Source organism: Salmo salar, chromosome 04 (genome assembly GCF_965601325.2).
Source record: "Salmo salar chromosome 04, fSalSal1, whole genome shotgun sequence".
Taxonomy (NCBI): domain Eukaryota; kingdom Metazoa; phylum Chordata; class Actinopteri; order Salmoniformes; family Salmonidae; genus Salmo; species Salmo salar.
Window position 1 is genome coordinate 47,039,107 of NC_138294.1, and position 27,964 is coordinate 47,067,070.

Here is a 27,964-nt window from a genome sequence, read left to right on the forward strand (position 1 = left end):
TAATAAGTACCTGATGTAGAAGCCTCTCTTGGGGTTGTATGTAGTGCAGTATTAATGAGTACCTGATGTAGAAGCCTCTCTTGGGGTTGTATATAGTATATAGTGCAGTATTAATGAGTACCTGATGTTGAAGCCTCTCTTGGGGTTGTATATAGTATATAGTGCAGTATTAATGAGTACCTGATGTAGAAGCCTCTCTTGGGGTTGTATATAGTATATAGTGCAGTATTAATGAGTACCTGATGTAGAAGCCTCTCTTGGGGTTGTATATAGTATATAGTGCAGTATTAATGAGTACCTGATGTTGAAGCCTCTCTTGGGGTTGTATATAGTATATTAATATTAATGAGTACCTGATGTTGAAGCCTTATAGTGCAGTATTAATGAGTACCTGATGTTGAAGCCTCTCTTGGGTTGTATATAGTATATTAATATTAATGAGTACCTGATGTTGAAGCCCTCTTGGGGTTGTATATAGTATATAGTGCAGTATTAATGAGTACCTGATGTAGAAGCCTCTCTTGGGGTTGTATATAGTATATAGTGCAGTATTAATGAGTACCTGATGTAGAAGCCTCTCTTGGGGTTGTATATAGTATATAGTGCAGTATTAATGAGTACCTGATGTAGAAGCCTCTCTTGGGGTTGCTCCTCAGTGTCGTCTGACCAGAACCCATGCTGCTGTTCATCAGCTGTTCCCTCAGGTCGTGGATCTTCGCTTCGAAACGGCTGTACTCTGAACACACACACACACACACACACACACACATACATTAGTACATGTATGGTCCATTGGCGTACGGTGATGCAGTGTTGTGTGCAATGGTAGGTTACTGTAGTGCTGGCCTCACCCTCTGGTCTGTACTGGGCGATGATGGTGACAGTCTGGCCAGCGTTCTTCAAGGCTGCCGCAGCCTGCTCATGGGTGGCGATACGCAGGTCCACTCCATTCACCTGACGCACACACACACACGCGCACACACACACACACACACACACACACACACACACACACACACACACACACACACACACACACACACACACACACACACAATACTAACACATCCTCAACACTCAGAGAAGTGTGTGTGTATGTGCCTAAGCAAGAGAGCGATCGAGAGTGTGTGTATATACGTAAGTGTGTGCCTGTGTGGTTGCGTGACTATACACATGTGAGTATGTGTGTGTATGTGTGTGTGTGTACAGAATATGAATCCACTTGTGTGTGTGTCCTTACGCTGAGGATCTGGTCGCCCTTGCGCAGCTCCCCGCTGAGGTCGGCAGGCCCCCCTGCCAGGATGAAGGAGATGAAGATCCCCTCTCCATCCTCTCCTCCCACGATGTTAAAACCCAGGCCTGTAGAACCCCGGTGGATCAGCACTCTCCTAGGCTCCCTGACAGAGAGAGCAGGGGAGAAGGGGAGGGACGGAGGGTCAGGGAGAGACGAGGAGAAATGGAGGGGAAGAAGGAGACTAACAAAAGGGAGAGGCAACATGGGGAGGGAGAGATGTAAATGAGTAGTGAAATGGGGACACCGCATTTTGGGGCACAAGGAGGAGGGAGGCAGAGAGAAAAAGAAAATAATCGTTGGTTAGCTCTGGGTCAGGCCTATGCTAACCAAATCTACTTCCATCAGGAGCTTTCCATTTTCACACCAAGCCCGTCATTTTACGATCCCTATGAGAGGGCTTTGGGAAACGCCATAGGTTGATTTGGCATATGAGTCAGCCCAGAAAGCTTTGCTCACCTGGGAAGGTCTTCATCCCCCATCATGCTGTGCAACACTGGAGAGAAGCGACTGGGTGACGTGGGAGTGAGGGCTTGTGGGTAATCTGATCCAAGGTAGGTGGGGTGGCCAAGATCTGTGTCCATGTGAGCGGAGTAAGCTGAAGACAAAAGACATGGACCATTAGAGGACCACACACACACACACACACACACACACACACACACACACACACACACTTACTGCTGGTAAGGTCTGGCGGGTTGTAGGAGTTCAGGTAGAGGTTGTTAGGCTTGGCCACCCTGAGGTAAACCACCTCGGCTGTGTTCTTCAGGGCTCCCACTGCATCCTCATGCATCACGTCCTCCAGACACACACTGTTCACCTGAACCCACAGACAGCATGGGATCAGACCTACTGCTACACATGGTGCTGACCTGTACATCACGGACGGAGTAAAATAGCCCCTGCAGTGCTGACAGGCATATTATACAGCTTCTCAGTCAATGGAATGTCAACGTGATCCTTCTCTCTGAGGACGTTCTGAAGCTATTTCGAAATCACAGGCATGGTATCATAGCTCATTGGGAAATAAAGCAGTGGATCAGGCACCATTTTGTAGTTTCTGCATAGAGCCCATATTGAGTCTAATCCACCACTCATCTGCAGTTTCTCTATGGCCCAGCAGATGGCAGTAGAGCTACACAGTGCAGTTTCTCTATGTCCCAGCAGATGGCAGTAGAGCTACACAGTGCAGTTTCTCTATGGCCCAGCAGATGGCAGTAGAGCTACACAGTGCAGTTTCTCTATGTCCCAGCAGATGGCAGTAGAGCTACACAGTGCAGGCAGCAGCAGAAGCAGTGCTGGTGATGTTAAATAACTCTCCTATCCCACACATCTATTACCATATTAATGAAAGTCATCTCAGGCTGTGAAAATTACAACTGTTATTTATCGAGATTCTTAATGCAGCTACGCTGCTGAAGTGGACAAGATATGCTGGCTCGTCTAAGTGGGCCTCTACTAGCCAGTGTGTGTGTGACGACTGACCGCCAGTATCTTATCCCCTATCTGCAGCCGCTGGTCCTTGTGAGCAGCCCCGCCCTCGATGATCTTAGTGACATAGATGCTGTTGTCTCCTGGTATGTGCTGGTTACCCACCCCTCCAGCGATGCTGAAACCTAGACCTATGAGAGGGACGGGTGGAGCAGAGAGAGAAAGAGAGAGAGAGAGAGAGAGAGAGTAAGAGAGAATATGAGAGAGACAGACAGCGAGAGAGACAGAGAGAGAGATGGAGAGAAACAGAGAGAGTGAGATGGAGAGAGAAAGCGAGAGAGAGAGAGAGATGGAGCAGGTAGAAAGAAAGATGTAAATAATAACGGACAGGTACATAAATATGTAAGCACTAACCACACAAACAGACCCAAACAGAGCTGTACCTTTCGGCCCTTTGATGAGTTTGATCTCGGTGACTTTCTCTGCGGCTGGTTTCCTGCGGAGCACGTAGAGGCGGACGATGGCTCCCGCCTCCTTCAGAGCTTCCACTGCCAGACTGTGGGTCACCTCCCTCACATCAACATCATTCACAAACAGGATACTGTCATTCACACTGAGAGAGGGAGAGAGAGAGAGAAATAGAGAGAGAGAGGTTTATTGTTAGTGACGAATCTGCCACCAAGGTGAGGTGTCGAGGTGAGGAAGAGGATTATTTAAGAGTGTTGGAAGAGGTAGGGTTTCAGATGTTTTGGGAAGATGGGCAGGGACTCTGCTGTCCTAGCTTCAGGGAGAAGCTGGTTCCACTGTTGGGGTGCCAGGACAGAGACGGGTTTTGACTGGGCTGAGCGGCAGCTGCCCTCCCGTAGGGGTGGAAGGGTCAAGAGACCTGAGGTGGCAGAACGGAGTACTCAGGTTGGGTTGAGGGTTTGAGCATAGCCTGAAGGTAGGGAGGGGCAGTTTCTCTTGCTGCTCCATAGGCAAGTACTAAGGTATTGTAGTGGATGCGAGCTTCGACTGGAAGCTAGTAGAGTGTGAGGAGGAGTGGGGTGACATGAGAGAACTTGGGAAGGTTGAAAACCAGACGGGCTGCAGCGTTCTGGATAAGTTGCAGGGGTTTGATGGCACAAGCGGGGAGCCCAGTCAACAGCGAGTTGCAGTAGTCCAGACGAGAGAGGACAAGTGCCTGGATTAGGACCTGTGCCGCTTCCTGTGTGAGGTAGGGTCGTACTCTACGGATGTTGTAGAGCGTGAACCCTCAGGAGCGAGTCACTGCTTTGATGTTTGCAGAGAACGACCATGTGTTGTCCAGGGTCATACCAAGGTTCTTTGCACTCTGGGAGGGCGACACTGTGGAGTTGTCAACCGTGATGGAGAGGTTTTTGAGTGGGCAGACCTTCCCCGGGACGAAGAGCAGCTCCGCCTTGTCAAGGTTGAGCTTGAGGAGATGGGCCAACATCCAAGTTGAGATATCTGCCAGGCACGCAGAGATACTTGCCGCCACCTTGGAGTCAGAAGGGGGAAAGGAGAAAAGTAGTTGAGTGTCATCCACATAGCAATGATAGGAGAGACCATGTGAGGATATGACAGAGCCGAGCAACTTGGTGTATAGAGAAAACTGAGCCCTGGGGGACACCAGTAATGAGAGTACGTGGTGCAGACCTCTCCACGTCACCTGGTAGGAACGGGCTGCCAGGTAGGATGCAATCCAAGGGTATGCAGAGCCTGAGACGCCCAGTCCTAAGAGGGTGGAGAGGAGGATCTGATAATTCACGGTGTCGAAGGCAGCGGATAGATCTAGGAGGATGAGAACAGAGGAGAGAGAGTCAGCTTTGGCAGCGCGGAGAGCCTCAGTGACACAGAGAAGAGCAGTCTCGGGTTGAGCGACCCGTACTTAAGCCTGACTGGTCAGGGTCAAGAAGATCGTTCTGAGAGAGATAACGAGGAAGTTGATCAGAGACAACACGCTCAAGTGTTCTGGAAAGAAAAGAATGAAGGGATACAGGTCTATAGTTTTTGAAGTCGAGTGTTGGTTTCTTGAGGAGGGGAGCGACTCGGTGGCCATTTTGAAGACGGAGGGGACGCAACCAGTGGTTAGGGATGAGTTGATGAGGGACGTGAAGAACGGGAGAAGGTCTCCAGAGATGGTCTGGAGAAGGGAGGAGGGGATGGGGTCGAGCGGGTCTATTCTCTCACCCCTTTGAGACAGCCCTGCACACCATCCTCTCTACAGCGTACTCTCTTGGCCCCATCCTCCTGTCCTGTGTCACGTGACCAGCTGGCCTGGCCTTCACTCTGTCACTCTAACTACTCAGAGAGAAGAGCAGTCAGTCCGTCTGTCAGTCAGTCAGTCAGTCAGTCAGTCCGTCAATCAGTCCACCCACCAGTAACCCTTTAGTTCAGCGTCAGCTCCAAGCCCACAGAGTATGCACTGTGTAGATACAGAGAAGACAAGGCTTTTGAAGTCCACAGAGTATGCACTGTGTAGATACAGAGAAGACAAGGCTTTTGAAGTCCACAGAGTATGCACTGTGTAGATACAGAGAAGACAAGGCTTTTGAAGTCCACAGAGTATGCACTGTGTAGATACAGAGCTGTCAAGGCTTTTAAAGCACCATAATGTGAGTCATATTTTTCAAAGCCTTGGTGCTCATAAATATTCAGGACCTGACATGTGTATGACCTTATCCATTACGCCATCTGCTCTTAAGGTAACATTAAGAAACTAGCCTTTGTATACGCTTCATTCGTGGACCACGCTTAACATGTCCATTTACACAGGTAAATATAGATTTCAGAGACACATTCCTGCACATTCTAGCGACAGTCAAACGTTCTTTTGATGCATTCAAAGCTATTGAATTTTCTACAACATTAAGAGACATCAAATGTATGAGGAATAACGGAAAGTGTGATTTTGATGGAGGCGGCCCAGCCAGCCTTGTACGACGGGTAGACGTGTCATATTCATCTCCTCTGATGATACCTTCTAGAATCCCAGATGTGCCCTTTAAATGCCATGTTAAATTCCTTCAGTAATGGACAGGCCTGTGAGGGACAGAGTGTGTAAGTGCTAGCCATTCCCTAGGCCAAGGCTGACAGAGACAGTACTAGTACAGAGGGCCTAGGTAGGGTGAGGAGGAGGAGGGGGAGGACTATATTTAGGCAGCTCCACTGTGATGAGTGGACTCAGTGGTGAAAAGCATCTGTCTGGCTGACTGAGTGAATGCAGTCTGTGGAGGGGAGGGAGGAGGGGGAGGGGAGGAGGAGGGGAGGGAGGAGGGGGAGGGGAGGGGAGGAGGAGGGGAGGAGGAGGTTGGGGGTTGGGCACCAGAGTGGGACTTCTCTCTCTGAGACTCAGCTGGCATTGACATGAGTAGCCTACATCACTGTTGTAGCCCTGGGTTGTGTGTTTGTGTTTATATGTGTGTGTGTGTGTGTGTGTGTGTGTGTGTGTGTGTGTGTGTGTGTATTTGCATATGCATGAGCCTATATTCATGTGTGTACATACACTTGCATACAGTTGAAGTCGGAAGTTTACATACACTTAGGTTGGAGTCATTAAAACTCGTTTTTCAACCACTCCACACATTTCTTGTTAACAAACTATAGTTTTGGCAAGTCGGTTAGGACATCTACATTGTGCATGACACTAGTCATTTTTCCAACAATTGTTTACAGACAGATTATTTCACTTATAATTCACTGTATCACAATTCCAGTGGGTCAGAATTTTACATACACTAAGTTGACTGTGCCTTTTAAACACCTTGGAAAATTCCAGAAAATGATGTCTTTAGAAGCTTCTGATAGGCTAACTGACATCATTTGAGTCAATTGGAGGTGTACCTATGGACGTATTTCAAGGTCTACCTTCAAACTCAGTGCCTCTTTGCTTGACATGATGGGAAAATCAAAAGAAATCAGCCAAGACCTCAGAAAAAAAATTGTAGACCTCCACAAGTCTGGTTCATCCTTGGGAGCAATTTCCAAACACCTGAAGGTACCATGTTAATCTGTACAAACAATAGTACCCAAGTTTAAACACCATGGGACCACGCAGCCATCATACCGCTCAGGAAGGAGATGCGTTCTGTCTCCTAGAGATTAACGTACTTTGGTGCGAAAAGTGCAAATCAATCCCAGAACAACAGCAAAGGAGCTTGTGAAGATGCTGGAGGAAACAGGTACAAAAGTATCTATATCCACAGTAAAATGAGTCCTATATCGACATAACCTGAATGGCCGCTCAGCAAGGAAGAAGCCACTGCTCCAAAACCGTTATAAAAAAGCCAGACTACGGTTTCCAACTGCACATGTGGACAAAGATCGTACTTTTTGGAGAAATGTGCTCTCGTCTGATGAAACAAAAATAGAACTGTTTGGCCATAATTACCATCGTTATGTTTGGAGGAAAAAGGGGGAGGCTTGCAAGCCGAAGAACACCATCTCAACCGTGAAGCACGGGAGTGGCAGCATCATGTTGTGGGGGTGCTTTGCTGCAGGAGGGACTGGTGCACTTCACAAAATAGATGGCATCACAAGGAAGGAAAATTACGTGGATATATTGAAGCAACATCTCAAGACATCAATCAGGAAGTTAAAGCTTGGTCACAAATGGATCTTCCAAATGGACAATGACCCAAAGCATACTTCCAAAGTTGTGGCAAAAGGGCTTAAGGACAACAAAGTCAAGGTATTGGAGTGGCCATCACAAAGCCCTGACCTCAATCCTATAGAATATCTGTGGGCAAAACTGAAAAAGCATGTGCGAGCAAGGAGGCCTACAAACCTGACTCAGTTACACCAGCTCTGTCAGGAGGAATGGGCCAAAATTCATCCAACTTATTGTGGGAAGCTTGTGGAAGGCTACCCGAAAAGTTTGACCCAAATTAAACAATTTAAAGGCAATGCTACCAAATACTAATTGAGTGTATGTAAACTTCTGACCCACTGGGAATGTGATGAAAGAAATAAAAGCTGAAATAACTCATTCTCTCTATTATTATTCGGACAATTCACATTCTTAAAATAAAGTGGTGATCCTAACTGACCTAAGACAGGGTATTTTTACTAGGATTAAATGTCAGGAATTGTGAAAAACTGAGTTTAAATGTATTTGGCTAAGGTGCATGTAAACTTCCGACTTCAACTGTATGTGTGTGTGTCTGTATACAGAGTCAAGGGTTGGGATTGACAACTTGAGGGTGGTGAAGAGGAGATGATGTTAGCTGTGCTAGGTAGGTAGGTAGGTAATTAGTGGCGTACCTCAGCCGTCCGTCCTGGGCCGCAGCTCCTCCAGGGATGATCTTGGTGATGAAGATGCTGGGGTCATCACCAACATGAGGGTTATCTGTCCCCCCAGCTATACTGAAGCCCAGGCCTGAGTTACCCTAAACACACACAGCATTACACACAATATCCCTCACAGCATTACACACAGCATTACACACAGCATTACACACAACATCACACACAGCATTACACACAATATTAGACACAGCATTACACACAATATTACACACAGCATTACACACAATATTACACAGCATTACATCCAATATCACACACAGCATTACACACAACATCACAAACAGCATCTCACACACAACATCACACACAGCACACACAGCATTACACACAACATCACAAACAGCATCACACACACACACAGCATCACACACAGCATTACACACAGCATTACACACAACATCACACACAGCATTACACACCACATCACACACAGCATCACACACAGCATCACACACAGCATCACACACAGCATCACACACAGCATTACACACAACATTACACACAGCATTACATCCAATATCACACACAGCATTATACACAACATCACAAATAGCATCACACACACAACATCACAAATAGCATCACACACACAACATCACACACAGCATTACACACATCAGAAATAGCATCACACACAGCATTACACACAACATCACACAGTGTCAAACATGACTATTACAGACCAAACTGTACTAAATTACATACATTTCAATGTTATTTGGCTATCCCTGATCAGTTGTAAGATAATAATAAGGCTTTGACCCTATGTTCTAATTATTTGCTGTAAAACACTCACTCTTTCCAGTGTAATCTCTTCATACTCAATTTCCCCCTCTGTCCCATTGACCTGCGAGAGGAAGACAGTGTTTTTCACACTTCCAATGAATGATGAGTAAAAACTAGGACGAAAACCACGCAGCAATATGGGATGAGTATTGTGTAGGATGGTCATCAATAATCGAGTATTCTGCAGTAAATAATGCAGTATAGTCGGAGTATTACTCTTACGTATGGGGAGCCGTCAAGCGTGTCAGTGTTCACCACCACTGGAGGAGAATTTCCCTGGAAGAGGTAAGAGAGGGGAGGAAAGGGAGAGAGAGAAGGAGAGAAAATGTTTTAGCCCACACGTGCACCCAAGCACACACAAACACTCCAAATCTTCAGGGTCAGGGCCTTATGGCAGAAACAACATTTCCTGTCCCAGTCCCTACTTCTGTACACTGAGACAATGTTTGAGTGAATCTCAGGATAAGCAGGCATGGAGTCAGTCTGCCCTGCTCAGGCTGTGGAGCCTCTCCCTCTGCAGGCAGGCAGGCCCTGCAGTCACAGCACGGCCATTTTAGAGCCTAATGACGATGACAACACCACACATAGTCACTGTGACATGTCCTGCCTGCCTGCCTGGCACACTGACTGACTGCTCCACACCCCAGCCACAAGCCACCAGCCACAAGGCCTTGACTTTGCAGCTCTTTCCTGTGAGTCAACGTTATCTAACAAAGCCCTAGGTTGGTGTCACAATGACAACGCTCTGTGAAATGATTCTGTAAATACATTCAGGTTTAGGGAGAAGGAAGAAGTCGTTTCATAACACCATCACGAAAGGCAACGTCGTGGCAACATCTATCAGAGCTGTTAGCTTTCAAGGCTATCAGTGTGGTTCCTCTCACTCAGTGTCAACAAAGCCTCCGGGCGCATGTTGCATCACTGATGAGTAGCGAGCAAAGCAGAGCCCAACCTGTGAAAGCTGAGACCATGAACAGGACATCTATCTCTAAGCAGACGAGATGCCATTAATCAGGGAGCTGCTTCTAATACATGCCAGGCCTATTGGCATTAGGGTGGTGAAGGCTTACCTGCTCCCCGACTGGGTGTCATCTGTCATCCTGTACGAAGAATACACTCTGTACACTGTATTTTACTTCCGCCTCTCTATCTATCTCTGTCTCTTTCTCTCTGTTTAACTCCCTTCATCCCTTTCAGCCCCTCTCCTCTCGTTGCTTCTCTCTCCAAAATGTTTTTCGTTGCATCTCATCTGCAATCTTGGAAAAAAAGGTGCCACCTAAACTCAGCAAAAAAAGAAACGTCCTCTCACTGTCAACTGTGTTTATTTTCAGCAAACTTAACATGTGTAAAATATTTGTATGAACATAAGATTCAACAACTGAGACATAAACTGAACAAGTTCCACAGACGTGACAAACTGAAATGGAATAATGTGTCCCTGAACAAAGGGGGGGTCAAAATCAAAAGTAACAGTCAGTATCTGGTGTGGCACCAGCTGCATTAAGTACTGCAGTGCATCCCCTCCTCATGGACTGCACCAGATCTGCCAGTTCAGTTCTTCCAACAAGGAACCTGCAAGTTCCCAGATATTTCTGGGGGGAATGGCCCTAGTCCTCACCCTCTGATCCAACAGGTCCCAGACGTGCCCAATGGGATTGAGATCCGGGCTCTTCGCTGGCCGTGGCAGAACACTGACATTCCTGTCTTGCAGGAAATCACGCACAGAACAAACAGTATGGCTGGTGGCATTGTCATGCTGGAGGGTCATGTCAGGATGAGCCTGCAGGAAGGGTACCACATGAGGGAGGAGGATGTCTTCCCTGTAATGCACAGCGTTGAGATTGCCTGCAATGACAACAAGCTCAGTCCGATGATGCTTTGACACACCGCCCAGACCATGACGGACCCTCCACCTCCAAATCAATCCCGCTCCAGAGTACAGTCCTCGGTGTAACGCTCATTCCTTCGACGATAAACGTGAATCCAACCATCACCCCTGGTGAGACAAAACCTCGACTCGTCAGTGAAGAGCACTTTTTGCCAGTCCTGTATGGTCCAGCGATGGTGGGTTTGTGCCCATAGGCGACGTTGTTGCCGGTGATGTCTGGTGAGGACCTGCCTTACAACAGGCCTACAAGCCCTCAGTCCAGCCTCTCAGCCTATTGCGGACAGTCTGAGCACTGATGGAGGGATTGTGCGCTTCTGGTATAACTCGGGCAGTTGTTGCTGCCATCCTGTACCTGTCCCGCAGGTGTGATGTTCGGATGTACCCATCCTGTGCAGGTGTTGTTACACGTGGTCTGCCACTGTGAGGACCATCAGCTGTCCGTCCTGTCTTCCTGTAGCGCTGTCTTAGGCGTCTCACAGTACGGACATTGCAATTTATTGCCCTGGCCACATCTGCAGTCCTCATGCCTCCTTGCAGCATGCCTAAGGCACGTTCAAGCAGATGATCAGGTACCCTGGGCATCTTTCTTTTGGTGTTTTTCAGAGTCAGTAGAAAGGCCTCTTTAGTGTCCTAAGTTTTCATAAGTGACCTTAATTGCCTACCGTCTGTAAGCTGTTAGTGTCTTAACGACCGTTCCACAGGTGCATCTTCATATTGTTTATGGTCCCTTTTTGGTTCCAGGTAGAACCGTTTCGGGTTCCAAGTAGAACTCTTTCTACAGAGGGTTCTACATACAGGGAACCAAAAAAGGGTTTTACCTGGAACCAAAAAGGGTTATCCTATGGGGACAGACGAAGAACCCTTTTGGAACCCTTTTATCTAAGAGTGTACTGTAAAAATAGTGGATGCACTATTCTGCATTCTGTACTCCTTCTTAGAGAATGCACAGCAGTCTCTCTCTCTCTCTCTCTCTCCCCCCCTCTATCCTTTTACGCTCTTAATGTTGTCCCTCCCTGATTAAAATGAGGAAGACACTGGGCATGCAAAGTGCTTACAGAGCAGCAAACAACAGCAGCAGCATGAAATCAGCCTGCCGACCTTCACACAGCTGACAGCCCGCAGAGAGAGACACACACACACACACACACACACACACACACACACACACACACACACACAATCATACTGTTCCAATGAGTCCCAGATATATTCCCTCTCCATCCCTTAAATTGTGAATCTATCCAACCATTCCTCTTTCTCCATTCTGCTTATGCATCACATACCGCATCTATTGAAACGTCACATGTTCTCTCTGTACAGACAGTTTCTATTCATTATTGGCCAAATTGTCCCAAACTATCCTCTGGAGGTTTGGCCCGTCTAATCCATTCCTTTGCACTGAAAGTGCTTACGCAATAATAAGGTTAACATACGGACAAAGGTCATTCTCTCACTCTCTCCTTCTCTCCATTTCTCACCGTGGCATCCCACAGCTCTGAGCCAGCCAGGATGCCAACCATCTCTCCCACTCCATCCCTCACTCCTGTCCTGACCACCGCTACCATGGTTACAGTATAGCATCAGCCACTGGGTTCTCTGAAGCTCCATGGTAGAAAGCTTGTCTCCATGGTAACCTGGATTTCCATTCCGATGGTCTAAAAGCCCTAGCTATATGGCACAGAAAATCATAGCGAAAATAACAGGGGAATACAAATAATTTCCACTACGTCTATTACGTAATCTGAAGCATCACTGCATGAATTGGCTCTTAAATTAACTCTTGACAGCTACATGTTTGTTGTACATTGAACTGTTAGGCGTTTCATGGACATTGCTCTGTACTTTCCAGAACTATTCCTATGGGAGCACTTGCTTTTATTTGTATTTATTTAACCTTTATTTAACTAGGCAAGTCAGTTAAGCACAAATTCTTATTTACAATGATGGCCTACCCCGGCCAAACCCTAACCCGTACGATGCTGGGCCAATTGTGTGCCGCCCTATGGGACTCCCAATCACGGCCGGTTGTGATACAGCCTGGAATCAAACCAGGGTCTGTAGTGACGCCTCTAGCAGTGACTTAGACCACTGCGCCACTCGGGAGCCATTTCTATGGGAAAATGATTATTAACATAAACTGTCTATAGGACTTACATAATAGACGATGTCAGAGGAAAGCCCATAACATTGTCAGAGACTCCAGTCACCCAAGTCATAGACTGTTTTCTCTGCTAACGCACGGCAAGCAGTACCGGAGCGTCAAGTCTCGGACCAAAAGGCTCCTTAACAGCTTCTTTCCCCAAGTCATAAGACTGCTGAACAATTAATCAAATGGCCAGCGGACTATTTACATTGTTGGTTAAGGGCTTGTAAGTAAGCATTTCATTGTAAGGTTGTATTCGGTGCATGTGACAAATAAAGTTTGATTTGATTTTTGCTTACCTATGCTGTAACTATGGGGTTAGACAAACAAAATATGCTATGATGTAGAGAATATACAATCATGAACAGAGGTACTTGAGAGCAGATCAAGAGATATGGTCATTAGCTGTGTCATTTCCCGTCTGGAGTAGAAGTCTCCCTTCCATCTCCCTTTTGTGCATGGTAATCTATCTGTATGGTGATGAGTCATTCAGCTGAGACGCACTCTTACTGACAGAGCTGAGGACACCTGAGGCATGATGTCATCTTCACCTGGACCACTTGGACGTCAGCCAGAAACCCAGGTTTGTGTTCCTACAGGGCTACAGTCCTACACTCACTCGGCTCTCTCTCCTTTCCTTCGTCTTTCTCTCTTCGTTTTTACCTAAAGACAGCCCATCTGACCCGACAGAAAACTTCTCTCTGCAGTGCCCCCCCCCCCCCCCCCTTCTCCCTCCCCCCAAACAGGCTCATTAATGCAGCTCGTTAGGCTCTTAATTCATTGCTGTCAGAGAGAGAGAGAGAGGAGCGAGAGAAGATAGAGAGAGGAGGGCAGGAATAAAAATAACCAGGAAGGCTCATATCTCATGGCAGACAGATGCTTTGAGAGCCTATTGGAGTGTAGGTGTTATAAAACCTCTCCCTTACCTCAATTCCAGGTTCCCAACCTCGAAACCAAGCTGCTAAACCACTCAAAACCCACAGCTCTTATCCACTACTTAATATCCAAGCAGTAAGTTACAGACCACACAAACTATACACTCTAGACCAGGGTTTCACAAACTCACTCCCGGCTGATTCAAATAACCAAAGCTTGATGATGAGTTGGTTATTTGAATCAGCTGTGTGGTGCTCGGGGAAAAACCAAAATGTGCATCCTAAAAAAATAAAAAAAAAGTTATATGAAACCTCAGTCTTCTGTAAACCTCACCTTGGGAAAGAGTTTCAGCGAGGCAATTAAAACACATTTTGATGACAAAGACACACTGGAATGGCTTTCCAAGAGGTGTTGAGTGTTCCTGAGGGTTTAGTCTCAGTCCTGACTTAAATCTGCTTGGTATTGGTATATTATTAGGATCCCCGTTAGCGTCTACTCTTCCTGGGGTCCACACAAAACAAGAAACATGACATAATACTGAACATGAATAACCAAGAACAGCTCAAGGACAGAACTACATGAATTTAAAAAACGGCACACATAGCCTAAATATCAGTAGACACTAAAAAATATCTAGGTCAAATAGGGGAGCGGCGTTGTGCCGTGAGATGTTGCTTTATCTGCTATTTTAAAATCAGGTCTGCTGTTCATTTGAGCAATATGAGATGGAAGGGAGTTCCACGCAATAATGACTCTATATAACACTGTATAACACTGTATATCTATATAACGCTTTCTTGAATTTGTTCTGGATTTGGGGACAGTGAAAAGATCCCTGGTGGCATGTCTGGTTCGGTAAGTGTGTAAGTTGATTATGCAAAAAACTTGGACTGTTCAACACATTGTTTCTTATAAAAAGAAGTGACGTCTCTCCTCAACTCTTAGCCAAGAGAGACTGGCATACATAGTATTTATATCAGTCCTCTGATTACAATGAAGAGAAAGACGTACCGCTCTGTTCTGGGCCAGCTGCAGCTTAACTACGTCTTTCTTCGCAGCACTTGACCACACGGCTGGACAAACTAGAGAATGCAGGACTTGCTTTTTGAAGTGTGGTGTCAAAAAAGCAGAGCATCTCTTTATTACAGACAGACCTCTCCCCATATTTACAACCATTGAATCTTTGCTTTGACCATGACAGTTTACAATCTAAGGTAACGCCAAGTAATTTAGTCTCCTCAACTTGTTCAACAGCTACACCATTCATTACCAGATTCAGCTGAGGTCTAGAACTTAGGGAATGATTTGTACCAAATACAATGATCTTAGATGTAGAGATGTTCAGGACCAGTTTATTACTGGCCACCCATTCCAAAAACAGACTGCAACTCCTTGTTAAGGGTTTCAGTGACTTCATTGGTTGAATCATCAGCATACACTTACCGGTCAAACGTTTTAGAACACCTACTCATTCAGGGGTTTTTCTTTATTTTTACTATTTTCTACATTGTAGAATAATAGTGAAGACATCAAAACTATGAAATAACACATATGTAGTAACAAAAAAGGTATTAAACAAATCAAAATATATTTTATATTTGAGATTCTTCAAATAGCCACCCTTCGCCCTGATGACAGCTTTGTACACTCTTGGCATTCTCTCAACCAGCTTCACCTGGAATGCTTTTCCAACAGTCTTGGAGTATGCTGAGCACTTGTTGGCTGCTTTTCCTTCACTCTGCGGTCCGACTCATCCCAAACCATCTCAATTTGGTTGAGGCGGGGGAATGAAGAGGCCAGGTCATCTGATGCAGCACTCCATCACTCTCCTTCTTGGTAAAATAGCCCTTAATCAGCCTGGAGGTGTGTGGGATACACCATCCAGATGGGATGGCGTATCGCTGCAGAATACTGTGATAGCCATGCTGGTTAAGAGTACCTTGAATTTACCAGCAAAGTACCCCCACACCATAACACCTCCTCCTCTATGCTTTACGGTGGGAAATACACATGCTGAGATCACCCGTTTACCCACACCGCGTCTCACAAAGACACGGCGGTTGGAACCAAAAATCTCCAATTTGGACACCAGACCAAAGGACAAATTTCCACCGGTCTAATATCCATTGCTTGTGTTTCTTGGCCCAAGCAAGTCTCTTCTTATTATTGATGTCCTTTAGTGGTGGTTTCTTTGCAGCAATTTGACCATGAAGGCCAGATTCACACAGTCTCCTCTGAACAGTTGATGTTGAGATGTGTCTGTTACTTGAACACTGTGAAGCATTTATTTGGGCTGCAATTTCTGAGACTGGTAATGCTAATGAACTTATCCTCTGCAGCAGAGGTAACTCTGGGTCTTTCATTCCTGTGGCGGTACTCATGAGAGCTAGTTTCATCATAGCACTTGATGTTTTTTGTGACTGCACTTGAAGAAACTTTTCCATATTGACTGAAAATGTCTTCAAGTAATGATGGATTGTCGTTTCTCTTTGCTTATTTGAGCTGTTCTTGCAAAAATATGGACTTTGTCTTTTACCAAATAGGGCTATATTCTCTACCTTGTCACAAAACAACTGATTGGCTCAAACGCATTACAAAGGAAAGAAATTCCACAAATTACTTTAAAGAAGGCACACCTGTTAATTGAAATGCATTCCAGGTGACTACCTCATGGAGCTTGTTGAGAGAATGCCAAGAGTGTACAAAGCTGTCATCAAGGCAAAGGGTGGCTATTTGAAGAATCTCAAATATAAAATAGATTTAGATTTTTTTTAACACTTTTTTGGTTACTACATGATTCCATATGTGCTATTTCATAGTTTTGATGTCTTAACTATTATTCCACAATGTAGAAAACAGTAAAAATGAAGAAAAAGCATTGAATGAGTAGGTGTTCTAAAAAACTTTTGATCGGTAGTGTACACACAGGCTTTGTTAATCATCAGTCATTTGTTTCCATGCAGTAGATGTTGAGTGCCCTTCCATATAAGCATGCTGAAAGTCTGTTGTCAATTTGTTAACAGAGAAATATCATTGTATTTGGTCAAACACAATTTTTTCCAACAGTTTGTGTAACAGTATAGCTTCCGTCCCTCTCCTCGCCCCTACCTGGGCTCAAACAACGGACCCTCTGCACACATCAACAACTGACACCCATGAAGCATCGTTACCCATCGCTCCCCAAAAGCCGCGGCCCTTGCAAAGTAAGGGGAACAACTACTTCAAGGTCTCAGAGCGAGTGACGTTACCGATTGAAACGCTATTAGCACGTACCCCGCTAACTAGCTAGCCATTTCACATCGGTTACACATGCTAAGAGCTGGCAGCAAGCTGATAGGCCTGCTGTTAGAACCAGTAAAGGCCGCTTTACCACTCTTGGGTAGCGGAATGACTTTGGCTTCCCTCCAGGCCTGAGGACAAAGACTTTCCTCTAGGCTCAGATTAAAGATATGACAGATAGGACTGGCTATGGAGTCAGCTACCATCCTCAGTAGCTTTCCATCTAAGTTGTTAATGCCAGGAGGTTTGTCATTATTGATCGGTAACAATCATTTTCCCACCTCTCCCACACTAACTTTACAAAATTCAATCTTGCAATGCTTTTCTTTCATTATTTATTTTTAATGCATGAATACGATGGATCACTGTTCGTTGTTGGCACTTCCTGCCTAAGTTTGCCCACTTTGCCAATGAAGTAATCATTCAAATAGTTAGCAACATGAAATGGTTGTGTGATGAATAAGCCATCTGATTCATTGAAAGATGGAGTTGAATTTGTCTTTCTGCCCATAATTTCATTTAAAGTACTCCAAATGTGTTTTTCCATCATTCTTTATATCATTGATCTTGGCTTCATAATACAGTTTCTTCTTCTTTTTGTTAAGTTTAGTCAGCCGGTCAGACTTATTTTCCACTCCTTTTGCTCCATCTCTTTCAAGGAGGTTTTCAATTCCTCATCAATCCACAGGGCCTTAACAGTTCTAACCGTCAGTTTCTTAACAGGTGCATGTTTATCAATAATTGGAAGAATCAATTTCATAAATTCATCAAGTGCAGCATCTGGATGCTCCTTATTAATCACATCAGACCAACAAATACTTTTAACATCATCCACATAAGAGTCACAGCAAAATATTTTGAACGATCTCTTATACACTATTTTAGGCCCAGATTTTGGATCTTTGGCTTTCCTGGATATAGCCACTATATTGTGATTACTGCATCCAATGGGTAAGGATACAGCTTTAGAACAAAGTTCTACAGTATTAGTAAAAATGTGATCGATACATGTGGATGATGTTGTTCCTGTAGTGTTTGTAAACACCCTGGTAGGTTGATTAATAACCTGAACCAGATTACAGGCACTGGTTACAGTGAGAAGCTTCCTCTTGAGCGGACAGCTTGATGAAAATCAGTCAATATTCAGGTCCCCAAGAAAGTAGACCTCTCTGTTTACATCACATACACTATCAAACATTTCACACACATTATTTAGATACTGACTGTTTGCACTTGGTGGCCTATAGCAACACCCCCAAAATATAGGCTTGAGATGACGCAGGTAAATCTACAACCGCAGCACTTCAATAACACTTGACATGAGCTCTTCTCTAAGCATTACATGGATATGGCTCTGAATATAAAGTGCATTCGGAAAGTATTTGTCTGAATACCTTGACTTTTTCCACATTTTGTTAAATTACAGCCTTCTTCTAAAAGGGATTAAATGGTTGAATCCCGTCATCAATCTACACACAATACCCCATAATGATGAAGAAAAAAAAACTAAAACTGAAATATCACATTTACATAAGTATTCAGACCCTTTATTCAGTACTTTGTTGAAGCACCTTTGGTAGGAATTACAGCATCAAGTATTTTTGGGTATGATGCTACAAGCTTGGCACATCTGTATTTGGGGAGATTCTCCCATTCTTCTCTGCAGATCCTCTCAAGCTCTGTCAGGTTGTATGGGGAGCGTTGCTGCACAGCTATTTTCAGGTCTCTCCAGAGATGTTCGATCGGGTTAAAGTCCGGGCTCTGGCTGGGCCATTCAAGGACATTCAGAGACTTGTCCCGAAGCGACTCCTGCATTGTCTTGGCTGTGTGCTTAGGGTCGTTGTCCTGTTGAAAGGTGAACCTTTGCACCAGTCTGAGGTCCTGAGCGCTCTGGAGCAGGTTTTCATCAAGGATCTTTCTGTACTTTTCTCCGTTCATCTTTCCCTCGATCCTCACTAGTCTCCCAGTCCCTGCCATTGAAAAACATCCCCACAGCATGATGCTGCCAAAAAAAATATATATATTTCACCTTTATTTAACCAGGTAGGCCAGTTGAGAACAAGTTCTCATTTACAACTGCGACCTGTCCAAGATAAAGCAAAGCAGTGCAAATATGGGATGAGGTAGGTAGTTGGTTGGATGGGGTATTTACAGATATGCTGTGCACAGCTGCAGCGATCGGTATGCTGCTCTGACAGCTGATGCTTAAAGTTAGTGAGAGAGATATAAGTCTCCAACTTCAGTGATTTTTGCAATTCCTTCCAGTCATTGGCAGCAGAGAACTGTAAGGAAAGGCGGCCAAAGGAGGTGTTGGCTTTGGGGATGACCAGTGAAATATACCTGCTGGAGTGCTTGCTACGGGTGGGTGCTGCTATGGTGACCAGTGACCTGAGATAAGGCGGAGCTTTACCTAGCAAAGACTTGTAGATGACCTGGAGCCAGTGGGTTTGGCGACGAATATGTAGCGAGGACCAGCCAACAAGAGCATACAGGTCGCAGTGGTTGGTAGTATATGGGGCTTTGGTGACAAAACAGATGGCACTGTGATAGACTGCATCCAATTTGCTGAGTAGAGTGTTGGAGGCTATTTTGTACATGACAACGCCGAAGTCAAGGATCGGTAGGATAGTCAGTTTTACGAGGGTATGTTTGGCAGCATGAGTGAAGGAGGCTTTGTTGCAAAATAGGAAGACAATTCTAGATTTAATTTTGGATTGGAGATGCTTAATGTGAGTCTGGAAGGAGAGTTTACAGTCTAACCAGACACCTAGGTATTTATAGTTGTCCACGTATTCTAAGTCAGAACCGTCCAGAGTAGTGATGCTAGTCAGGCGGGCGGGTGCGGGCAGCGATCGGTTGAAGAGCATGCATTTCGTTTTACTAGCATTTAAGAGCAGTTGGAGGCCACGGAAGGAGAGTTGTATGGCATTGAAGCTCGTCTGGAGGTTAGTCAACACAGTGTCCAAAGAGGGGTCAGAAGTTTACAGAATGGTGTCGTCTGTGTAGAGGTGGATCAGAGAGTCACCAGCAGCAAGAGCAACATCATTGATGTATACAGAGAAAAGAGTTGGCCTGAGAATTGAACCCTGTGGCACCTCCATAGAGACTGCCAGAGGTCTGGACAACAGGCCCTCCGATTTTACACACTGAACTCTATCTGAGAAGTCCATCTGTGGTGGATGGTGGGATGTTGCCAGGTTTCCTCCAGACGTGACGCTTGACATTCAGACCAAAGAGTTCAATCTTGGTTTCATCAAACCAGAGAATCTTGTTTCTCATGATCTGAGAGTCCTTTAGGTGCCTTTTGGCAAACTCCAAGCGGGCTGTCATGTGCCTTCTACCAAGGAATGGATTGGAAGAGTATTCGTGGTTCCAAACTTCTTCCATTTGTGCTCTGACATGCACTGTCAACTGTGGGACCTTATATAGACAGTTGTGCCTTTCCAAATCATGTCCAATCAATTGAATTTACCACAGGTGGACTACAATCTAGTAGAAACATCTCAAGGATGATCAATGGAAACAGGATGCACCTGAGCTCAATTTCAAGTCTCATAGCAAAGGGTCTGAAAACTTATGTAAATAAGGTATTCCTTTATTTTATTTGTAATACATTTGCACACATTTCTAAAAACATGTTTTCACTTTGTCATTATGGGGTATTGTGATGAGGAAAATGTTTTATTTAATACATTTTAGTATAAGGCTGTAACGTAACAAAATGTGGAAAAATAGAAGGGGTCTGTACTTTGAAAATCAGAGACAACATTTAAATATCGCTGTCCATCAATGATTCCCAGCAATTTTGACAAAAACAATGGATTTATGTTGCCTTAAGAGTTGTGCAAAATCAGTAGAATCTTATTCAAAATGATTCACAGCTGGAATGGCTGCCAAAGGTGCTTCAACCAAGTGGGGTGGAGGAGTGGAGACATCCAATTATGATATTTCAGTTTTTTTCTTTTCTTAAATTTTGACATTTGAATTCATTTTCACTTTGAAAATGTGGAGTAGGTTGTGTATATATATGTAGGGGACAAAAAGGAATCAAATCGCTTTTTAGATACAATTTTTAAGGCAGCAAAATGTGAAAAACGTTCAAGAGGGTGTAGATTTTCTATAGGCACTATCTAGGCTAAGAAACATACACTTTGCAGTCAGTGCACAACCACCAGTGCACACATTTCTCCTGCAGGGGGATTTGACAGGCGACTCCCTCCTTGTGCTTTGTCAGGGAGTGGGAGGCTGGAGTTGCCAGGATTCAGTGGATTTAGCAGTCGCCCACTTCCATTTTTATGCCGCCTACTCAGCTCTCCCATCTCCGTGCCTTAGAGGCGGTTACCCTATCCTCCTCTCTAATTCCCGGGCCACCCCTAAACCTTCACTGATAAACTGAAACCCCTGGCAAAACCTGTCTCCCCTTCTCCGATATCAAACCACGAACCTTGACCCTAGCCACTAACTTGAACCTCTGGATAAAAATCACAGCCGACTAGAATATTGATCCTGATATTAATCACTATCCTCCCCATAGGAGTGCATGCTAAGATCCAATCCAGTGTAGACTCGGCCCTAATGTATATGCTCGCTGACACCTGGAGTTGGAAGGCAGAGGACAACGACAAAGGACTAGTCAGCCCTTCCCCACTCTGAGGGGTGGAAATGTTTCTCTCTGTTACAGTATTCAGAGGACTGACTATTGAATGTGATGGAAAATATAGTATTGTTCTATGTTTGGTATCTCTGTCATCTCTCTGAAACTTGACCACTGAGGATAACTCTGATGCTATCTACAGTTGAAGTCGGAAGTTCACATACAATGAGGGAAAAAAGTATTTGATCCCCTGCTGATTTTGTACGTTTGCCCACTGACAAAGAAATGATCAGTCTATAATTTTAATGGTAGGTTTATTTGAACAGTGAAAGACAGAATAACAACAAAAAAATCCAGAAAAACACATGTCAAAAATTGTATAAATTGATTTGCATTTTAATGAGGGAAATAAGTATTTGACCCCTTTACAAAACATGACTTAGTACTTGGTGGCAAAACCCTTGTTGGCAATCACAGAGGTCAAACGTTTCTTGTAGTTGGCCACCAGGTTTGCACACATCTCAGGAGGGATTTTGTCTCACTCCTTTTTGCAGATCTTCTCCATGTCATTAAGGTTTCGATGCTGACGTTTGGCAACTCGAACCTTCAGCTCCCTCCACAGATTTTCTATGGGATTAAGGTCTGGAGATTGGCTAGGCCACTCCAGGACCTTAATGTGCTTCTTCTTGAGCCACTCCTTTCTTGCCTTGGCTGTGTGTTTTGGGTAATTGTCATGCTGGAATACCCATCCATGACTCATTTTCAATGCCCTGGCTGAGGGAAGGAGGTTCTCACCCAAGATTTGACAGTACATGGCCCCGTCCATCGTCCCTTTGATGCGGTGAAGTTGTCCTGTCCCCTTAGCATGTTTGATGGTGGGGATGGTGTTCTTGGGGTCATAGGCAGCATTCCTCCTCCTCCAAACACGGCGAGTTGAGTTGATACCAAAGAGCTCCATTTTGGTCTCATCTGACCACAACACTTTCACCCAGTTATCCTGGCAAACTTCAGACGGGCTTGTATATGTGCTTTCTTGAGCAGGGGGACCTTGTGGGCGCTGCAGGATTTCAGTCCTTCACGGCGTAGTGTGTTACCAATTGTTTTCTTGGTGACTATGGTCCCAGCTGCATTGAGATCATTGACAAGATCCTCCCGTGTAGTTCTGGGCTGATTCCTCACCGTTCTCATGATCATTCCAACTCCACGAGGTGAGATCTTGCATGGAGCCCCAGGCCGAGGGAGATTGACAGTTATTTTGTGTTTCTTCCATTTGCGAATAATCGCACCAACTGTTGTCACCTTCTCACCAAGCTGCTTGGCGATGGTCTTGTAGCCCATTCCAGCCTTGTGTAGGTCTACAATCTTGTCCCTGACATCCTTGGAGAGCTCTTTGGTCTTGGCCATGGTGGAGAGTTTGGAATCTGATTGATTGATAGCTTCTGTGGACAGGTGTCTTTTATACAGGTAACAAACTGAGATTAGGAGCACTCCCTTTAAGAGTGTGCTCCTAATCTCAGCTCGTTACCTGTATAAAAGACACCTGGGAGCCAGAAATCTTTCTGATTGAGAGGGGGTCAAATACTTATTTCCCTCATTAAAATGCAAATCAATTTATAACATTTTTGACATGCGTTTTTCTGGATTTTTTTGTTGTTATTCTGTCTCTCATTGTTCAAATAAACCTACCCTTAAAATGATAGACTGATCATTTCTTTGTCAGTGGGCAAACGTCCAAAATCAGCAGGGGATCAAATACTTTTTTCCCTCACTGTACACCTTAGCTAAATACATTTAAACTCAGTTTTTCACAATTCCTGACATTTAATCCTAGTAAAAATGCCCTGTTTTAGGTCAGTTAGGATCACCACTTCATTTTAAGAATGTGAAATATCAGAATAATGGTAGAGAGAATGATTTATTTCAGCTTTTATTTCTTTCATCACATTCCCAGTGGGTCAGAAGTTTACATACACTCAATTAGTATTTGATTGGCATTGCCTTTAAATTGTTTAACTTGGGTTAAACGTTTCGGGTAGCCTTCCACAAGCTTCCCACAGTAAGTTGGGTGAATTTTGGCCCATTCCTTCTGACAGAGCTGGTGTAACTGAGTCAGGTTTGTAGGCCTCCTTGCTTGCACACGCTTTTTCAGTTCTGCCTACCAATTTTCTATGGGATTGAGGTCAGGGCTTTCTGTGGCCACTCCAATACCTTGACGTTGTTGTCCTTAAGCAATTTTGCCACAACTTTGGAAGTATGCTTGGGGTCATTGTCCATTTGGAAGACCCATTTGAAACCAAGCTTTAACTTCCTGACTGATGTCTTGAGATGTTGTCTCAATATATCCACATAATTTTCCTACCTCATCTTCTTTACTGAGCGGCCATTCAGGTTATGTAGATATAGGACACGTTTTACTGTGGATATAGATACTTTTGTACCTGTTTCCTCCAGCATCTTCACAAGCTCCTTTGCTGTTGTTTTGGTTTTGATTTGCACTTTTCGCACTAAAGTACGTTCATCTCTAGGTGACAGAACGTGTCTCCTTCCTGAGCGATATGACGGTTGCGTGGTCCCATGGTGTTTATACTTGCGTACTATTGTTTGTACAGATGAACGTGGTACCTTCAGGCATTTGGAAATTGCTCCCAAGGATGAACCAGACTTGTGGAGGTCTTTTTTTTCTGAGGTCTTGGCTGATTTCTTTTGATTTTCCCACGATGTCAAGCAAAGAGGCTCTGAGTTTGAAGGTAGGCCTTGAAATACATCCACAGGTACACCTTCAATTGACTCAAATGATGTCAATTAGCCTTCTCAGAAGCTTCTAAAGCCATGACATCGTTTTCTGGACTTTTCCAAGCTGTTTAAAGGCACAGTCAACTTAGTGTATGTAAACTTCTGATCCACTGGAATTGTGATACACCTTCAGATGTTATAAATGTAATCAAATGGAGGAAAGTTGATGATCAATTCTCATTTGCTAGGCTCCTAGGCCTCTGGCCTAGTAAGCATCTCTTTGTCAATGCTTTGCCTTGTAAGTTAACCTTAGAATCTATATGCCTAGAATAAGGCTTTGTTAATGTCAGTGTTGCCTACATTAAGATGTATGCCTTGTATGTGAAACCATTCATTTGACTAAGTTATTAAATAATACTTGCTCTGATATTCACTCCTCATGACCATTTGATCTTAGTCATTTAAACCCATAATACTTGATTACACATGGTTCAACTGAAGCCTCCGGCATATTGCTTATTATCTTTGTAGAGTTAGATAAACATTTGAATAGGCTAATTGCTTAGTCTTATTACGAGTTGCATGTGAGGTATGTAGAATATCATCTACACAGTATATACACATGTATTGCTGCCCACTACACCAGCACACTCTGCCGACCGGGTCTAAACAAGCAGCGGTAATCACCAGAGGACAAGGGGTAAGGGCAAATGACAAAATCACTGAGAGCCATGAGAAATGATGGAGAGCCATGGAGGGGAGTGTGACTGCGAGGACAGATAAGGGGTTGAAGGAGCGTGATGTAATTGCTTGATTTCTAGACTCACGATACCCTGGAGCCATTACAAAGAGAGAGAAGAGAGAAGAGAGAGACAGAAAAAGAGAGATAGAGCCCTATATACACCAACATGCAAATATATTTGTTTCCTAAAGTAAGGTTGTTCATTTATTGATGCTGTCTGTCTGTCTGTCTGTCTGTCTGTCTGTCTGTCTGTCTGTCTGTCTGTCTGTCTGTCTGTCTGTCTGTGAGATACACAGAGAGAGAGAGAGAGAGAGAGAGAGAGAGAGAATGTGTGCTTTGTTTGTTATCTGATTGAGATAGATAGTGTATGTGTGTGCTTGCAAGGGTGCATTTTGCTGAGTGTACTGTTGACGTATGCACATGCTCCTATGGAAGAGGAGGAGGGAGTGGTGAGTCAGTGTGCAGGTTTAGGTGATGAGGAGTGACAGCCAGTGTTATGTCAATCAGTCTGCTGGAGAGGCAGAGGTTAAAGGTAGTTTACCGGCAGACAACTGAAAATAGCCCCACATGATCACTTCCTCCCCAGAGTTGAAATGTTTTAACATCAAATCGGAGTCAGGCCTCAGAGAGTGCTGAAATATAAATGCACAGCTAGCCTAAATATGCTGACCAGCAGGCTTTCACCAGGCCTCAACAGGGGAGCACAGAGAAAGACAGTGGTGGGAGAGAGAGAATGAGAGCGAGAGAGAACGATAGAGAGAGAGCTTGGAGGGAAGGTAGAATCAACGGAGCGGTACTTTTTGTGTGTTCATTAAGAAAGCGATCGATGGCTGCTACACCTTAAACAAAGCCTTCATTTTGTTTCTGCTCCAGCCACAAATCTATCATCCCTCTCCTCAGGATCAGTTGGCACTAGAGGACATGTCTGTACTGGCAGCAGGAAGCAGAAAGCTCCTTTTTAAAACACTATACACTACAGGACCAGGTCAGGGTTTTGTGCAGGCCAGTCAGGTTCTTCCACACCGATCTTGAGAAACCATTTTGGTATGGACCTCGCTTTGTTTACGGGGGCATTATTATGCTGAAAAAGGGAAAGGCCTTCCCCAAACTGTTGCCACAAAGTTGGAAGCAAAGAATCGTCTAGAATGTTATTGCATGCTCTAGCGTTAAGATTTCCCGAACCATGAAAAACAGACCATTATTCCTCCTCCACCAAACTTTACAGTCGGCACTATGCATTGGGATAGGTAGCGTTCTCCTGGCATCAGCCAAACCCAGATTAGTCCGTCGGACTGCCAGATGGTGAAGCATGATTCATCACTGCAGAGTTTGCGTTTCCACTGCTCCAGAGTCCAATGGAGGCGAGCTTTACACCACTCCAGCCGACGCTTGGCATTGCACATGGTGATCTTAGGCTTGTGTGTGGCTCTTGTGCTGACGTTGCTTCCAGAGGCAGTTTGGAACTCGGTAGTGAGTGATGCAACCGAGGACAGACGATTTGTATGCGCTACGCGCTTCAGCACTCGGCGGTCCAGTACTGTGAGCTTTGCGTGGCCTACCACTTCGAGCCGTTGTTGCTCGATTTCATACACCTGTCAGCAACGGGTGTGGCTGAAATAGTCGAATCCACTCATTTGAAGGCGTTCCCACATACTTTTGTATATTTAGTGTACGTCACTGTAGCAGTTGGAAACAGCCAAGAAAAATGACAGAACAATGCTGTCAGCAGATATTGTCTTCAAGACTACAGAGCGTTTAGAGAAAATGAATATGTGTTGTTTCAAATGAAGTAGGACATAGCTATAATAGGGATCTTACAGGCCTAGTCTCTGTCAGACTTCATTTTCAGGAAATAAAAAGCCTAACATATGGCGAGCAGGATAGCTGTATGTTGCAGCTGTGTTACAAGCAATGTGTGTCACCGCAAGTTAACACCAGAAGTGTCAGAACAGCGTGCCCCGATATACACTCAGCAGTTCATCGAGCAAAACACAAAGCAGCTTATCAAATGGCTTCAGTCAGTCAGGACAAAATTAACCACAATTAACCTAAAAGCTATGTCAACAAGATCTACTAACACACACCTACACTATATCACTCATAACATCAATCACAACCCTCTGGTCGTTTCACTGCTTCATCTGGCATACCCTTCATATTGCAATCTAGAGACATAAAGGGACTCGCGTGAGTAGCAACAATCAGACATTTTCATTGGAGTGTTTTAATCTTCCAAAACAGCACTGATTGTGATTATTTCTGTAGCTGCTGTGTCTAAATGTGTACTCTGTTTAAGGGAGAACAGATGCTGAGTGAGATAGAGAGTGATACCAGGAGAAGAGACAGGAACAGAAAAGGCCAGCACACTCCAGACTGGCCCTGACCTGAGGGCAGTACAGCTCCAACGAAGGAAGGACAGGAGGAGAGGAGAGGAGGGGGGACGAAGGAGGGAGAGATACTGTATATGTGGGGGAAGGGAGGGAATGCCAGCAGATCCATACGTGTGTGTGTGTGTGTGTGCGTGCGTGCATGAACAGTGTGTGCGCATGTGTCACTGTGCGTGCAATGGGGATGTTACAGGGGTTTATTTGGATGGGACATCATTCACACACCAACATATCAGCTTATATCCATCGGATGTGGCAGGGCTTGCAGACGATAACGAATTACAAAGGGAAACCCAGCCATGAGATTCCCAGTGATGCAGAACTCCCAAACGATCTAAATGCCATTTATGCTCACTTTGAGGAAAACAACAAAGTCCTGCATGAAAGCCCCTGTTGTTCCGGATGACTGTGCGATCTCGCTCTGCGTGGCCGATGCGAGTTAAACTTTTAAACAGGTTAACACTCGCAAGGCGTCGGGCCAGACAGAACACAGGGTGCGTT

The 27,964-nt window shown here is 44.8% G+C and overlaps 1 protein-coding gene across 7 annotated transcripts in view; it reads right to left on the reverse strand.

The window, feature by feature from the left end:
• LOC106603100 (disks large homolog 4) overlaps nt 1-27,964 on the reverse strand; it is a 92,105-nt gene that overhangs the window by 8,273 nt on the left and 55,868 nt on the right. For 5 of the 7 annotated variants that reach the window (XM_014196317.3, XM_014196315.3, XM_014196314.3 and 2 more), the window contains 10 exons: nt 9,044-9,097; nt 8,832-8,882; nt 7,991-8,115; nt 3,169-3,338; nt 2,780-2,916; nt 1,973-2,114; nt 1,751-1,889; nt 1,241-1,475; nt 852-954; nt 622-736 (listed from right to left, as the gene is read on the reverse strand). In XM_014196317.3, coding sequence (XP_014051792.1) covers nt 622-736; nt 852-954; nt 1,241-1,475; nt 1,751-1,889; nt 1,973-2,114; nt 2,780-2,916; nt 3,169-3,338; nt 7,991-8,115; nt 8,832-8,882; nt 9,044-9,097 — 1,271 coding nt within the window. The remainder of the gene's footprint in view (nt 1-621; nt 737-851; nt 955-1,240; nt 1,476-1,750; nt 1,890-1,972; nt 2,115-2,779; nt 2,917-3,168; nt 3,339-7,990; nt 8,116-8,831; nt 8,883-9,043; nt 9,098-27,964) is intronic. The other 2 variants (XM_014196320.3, XM_014196316.3) reach the window with 1 other exon arrangement.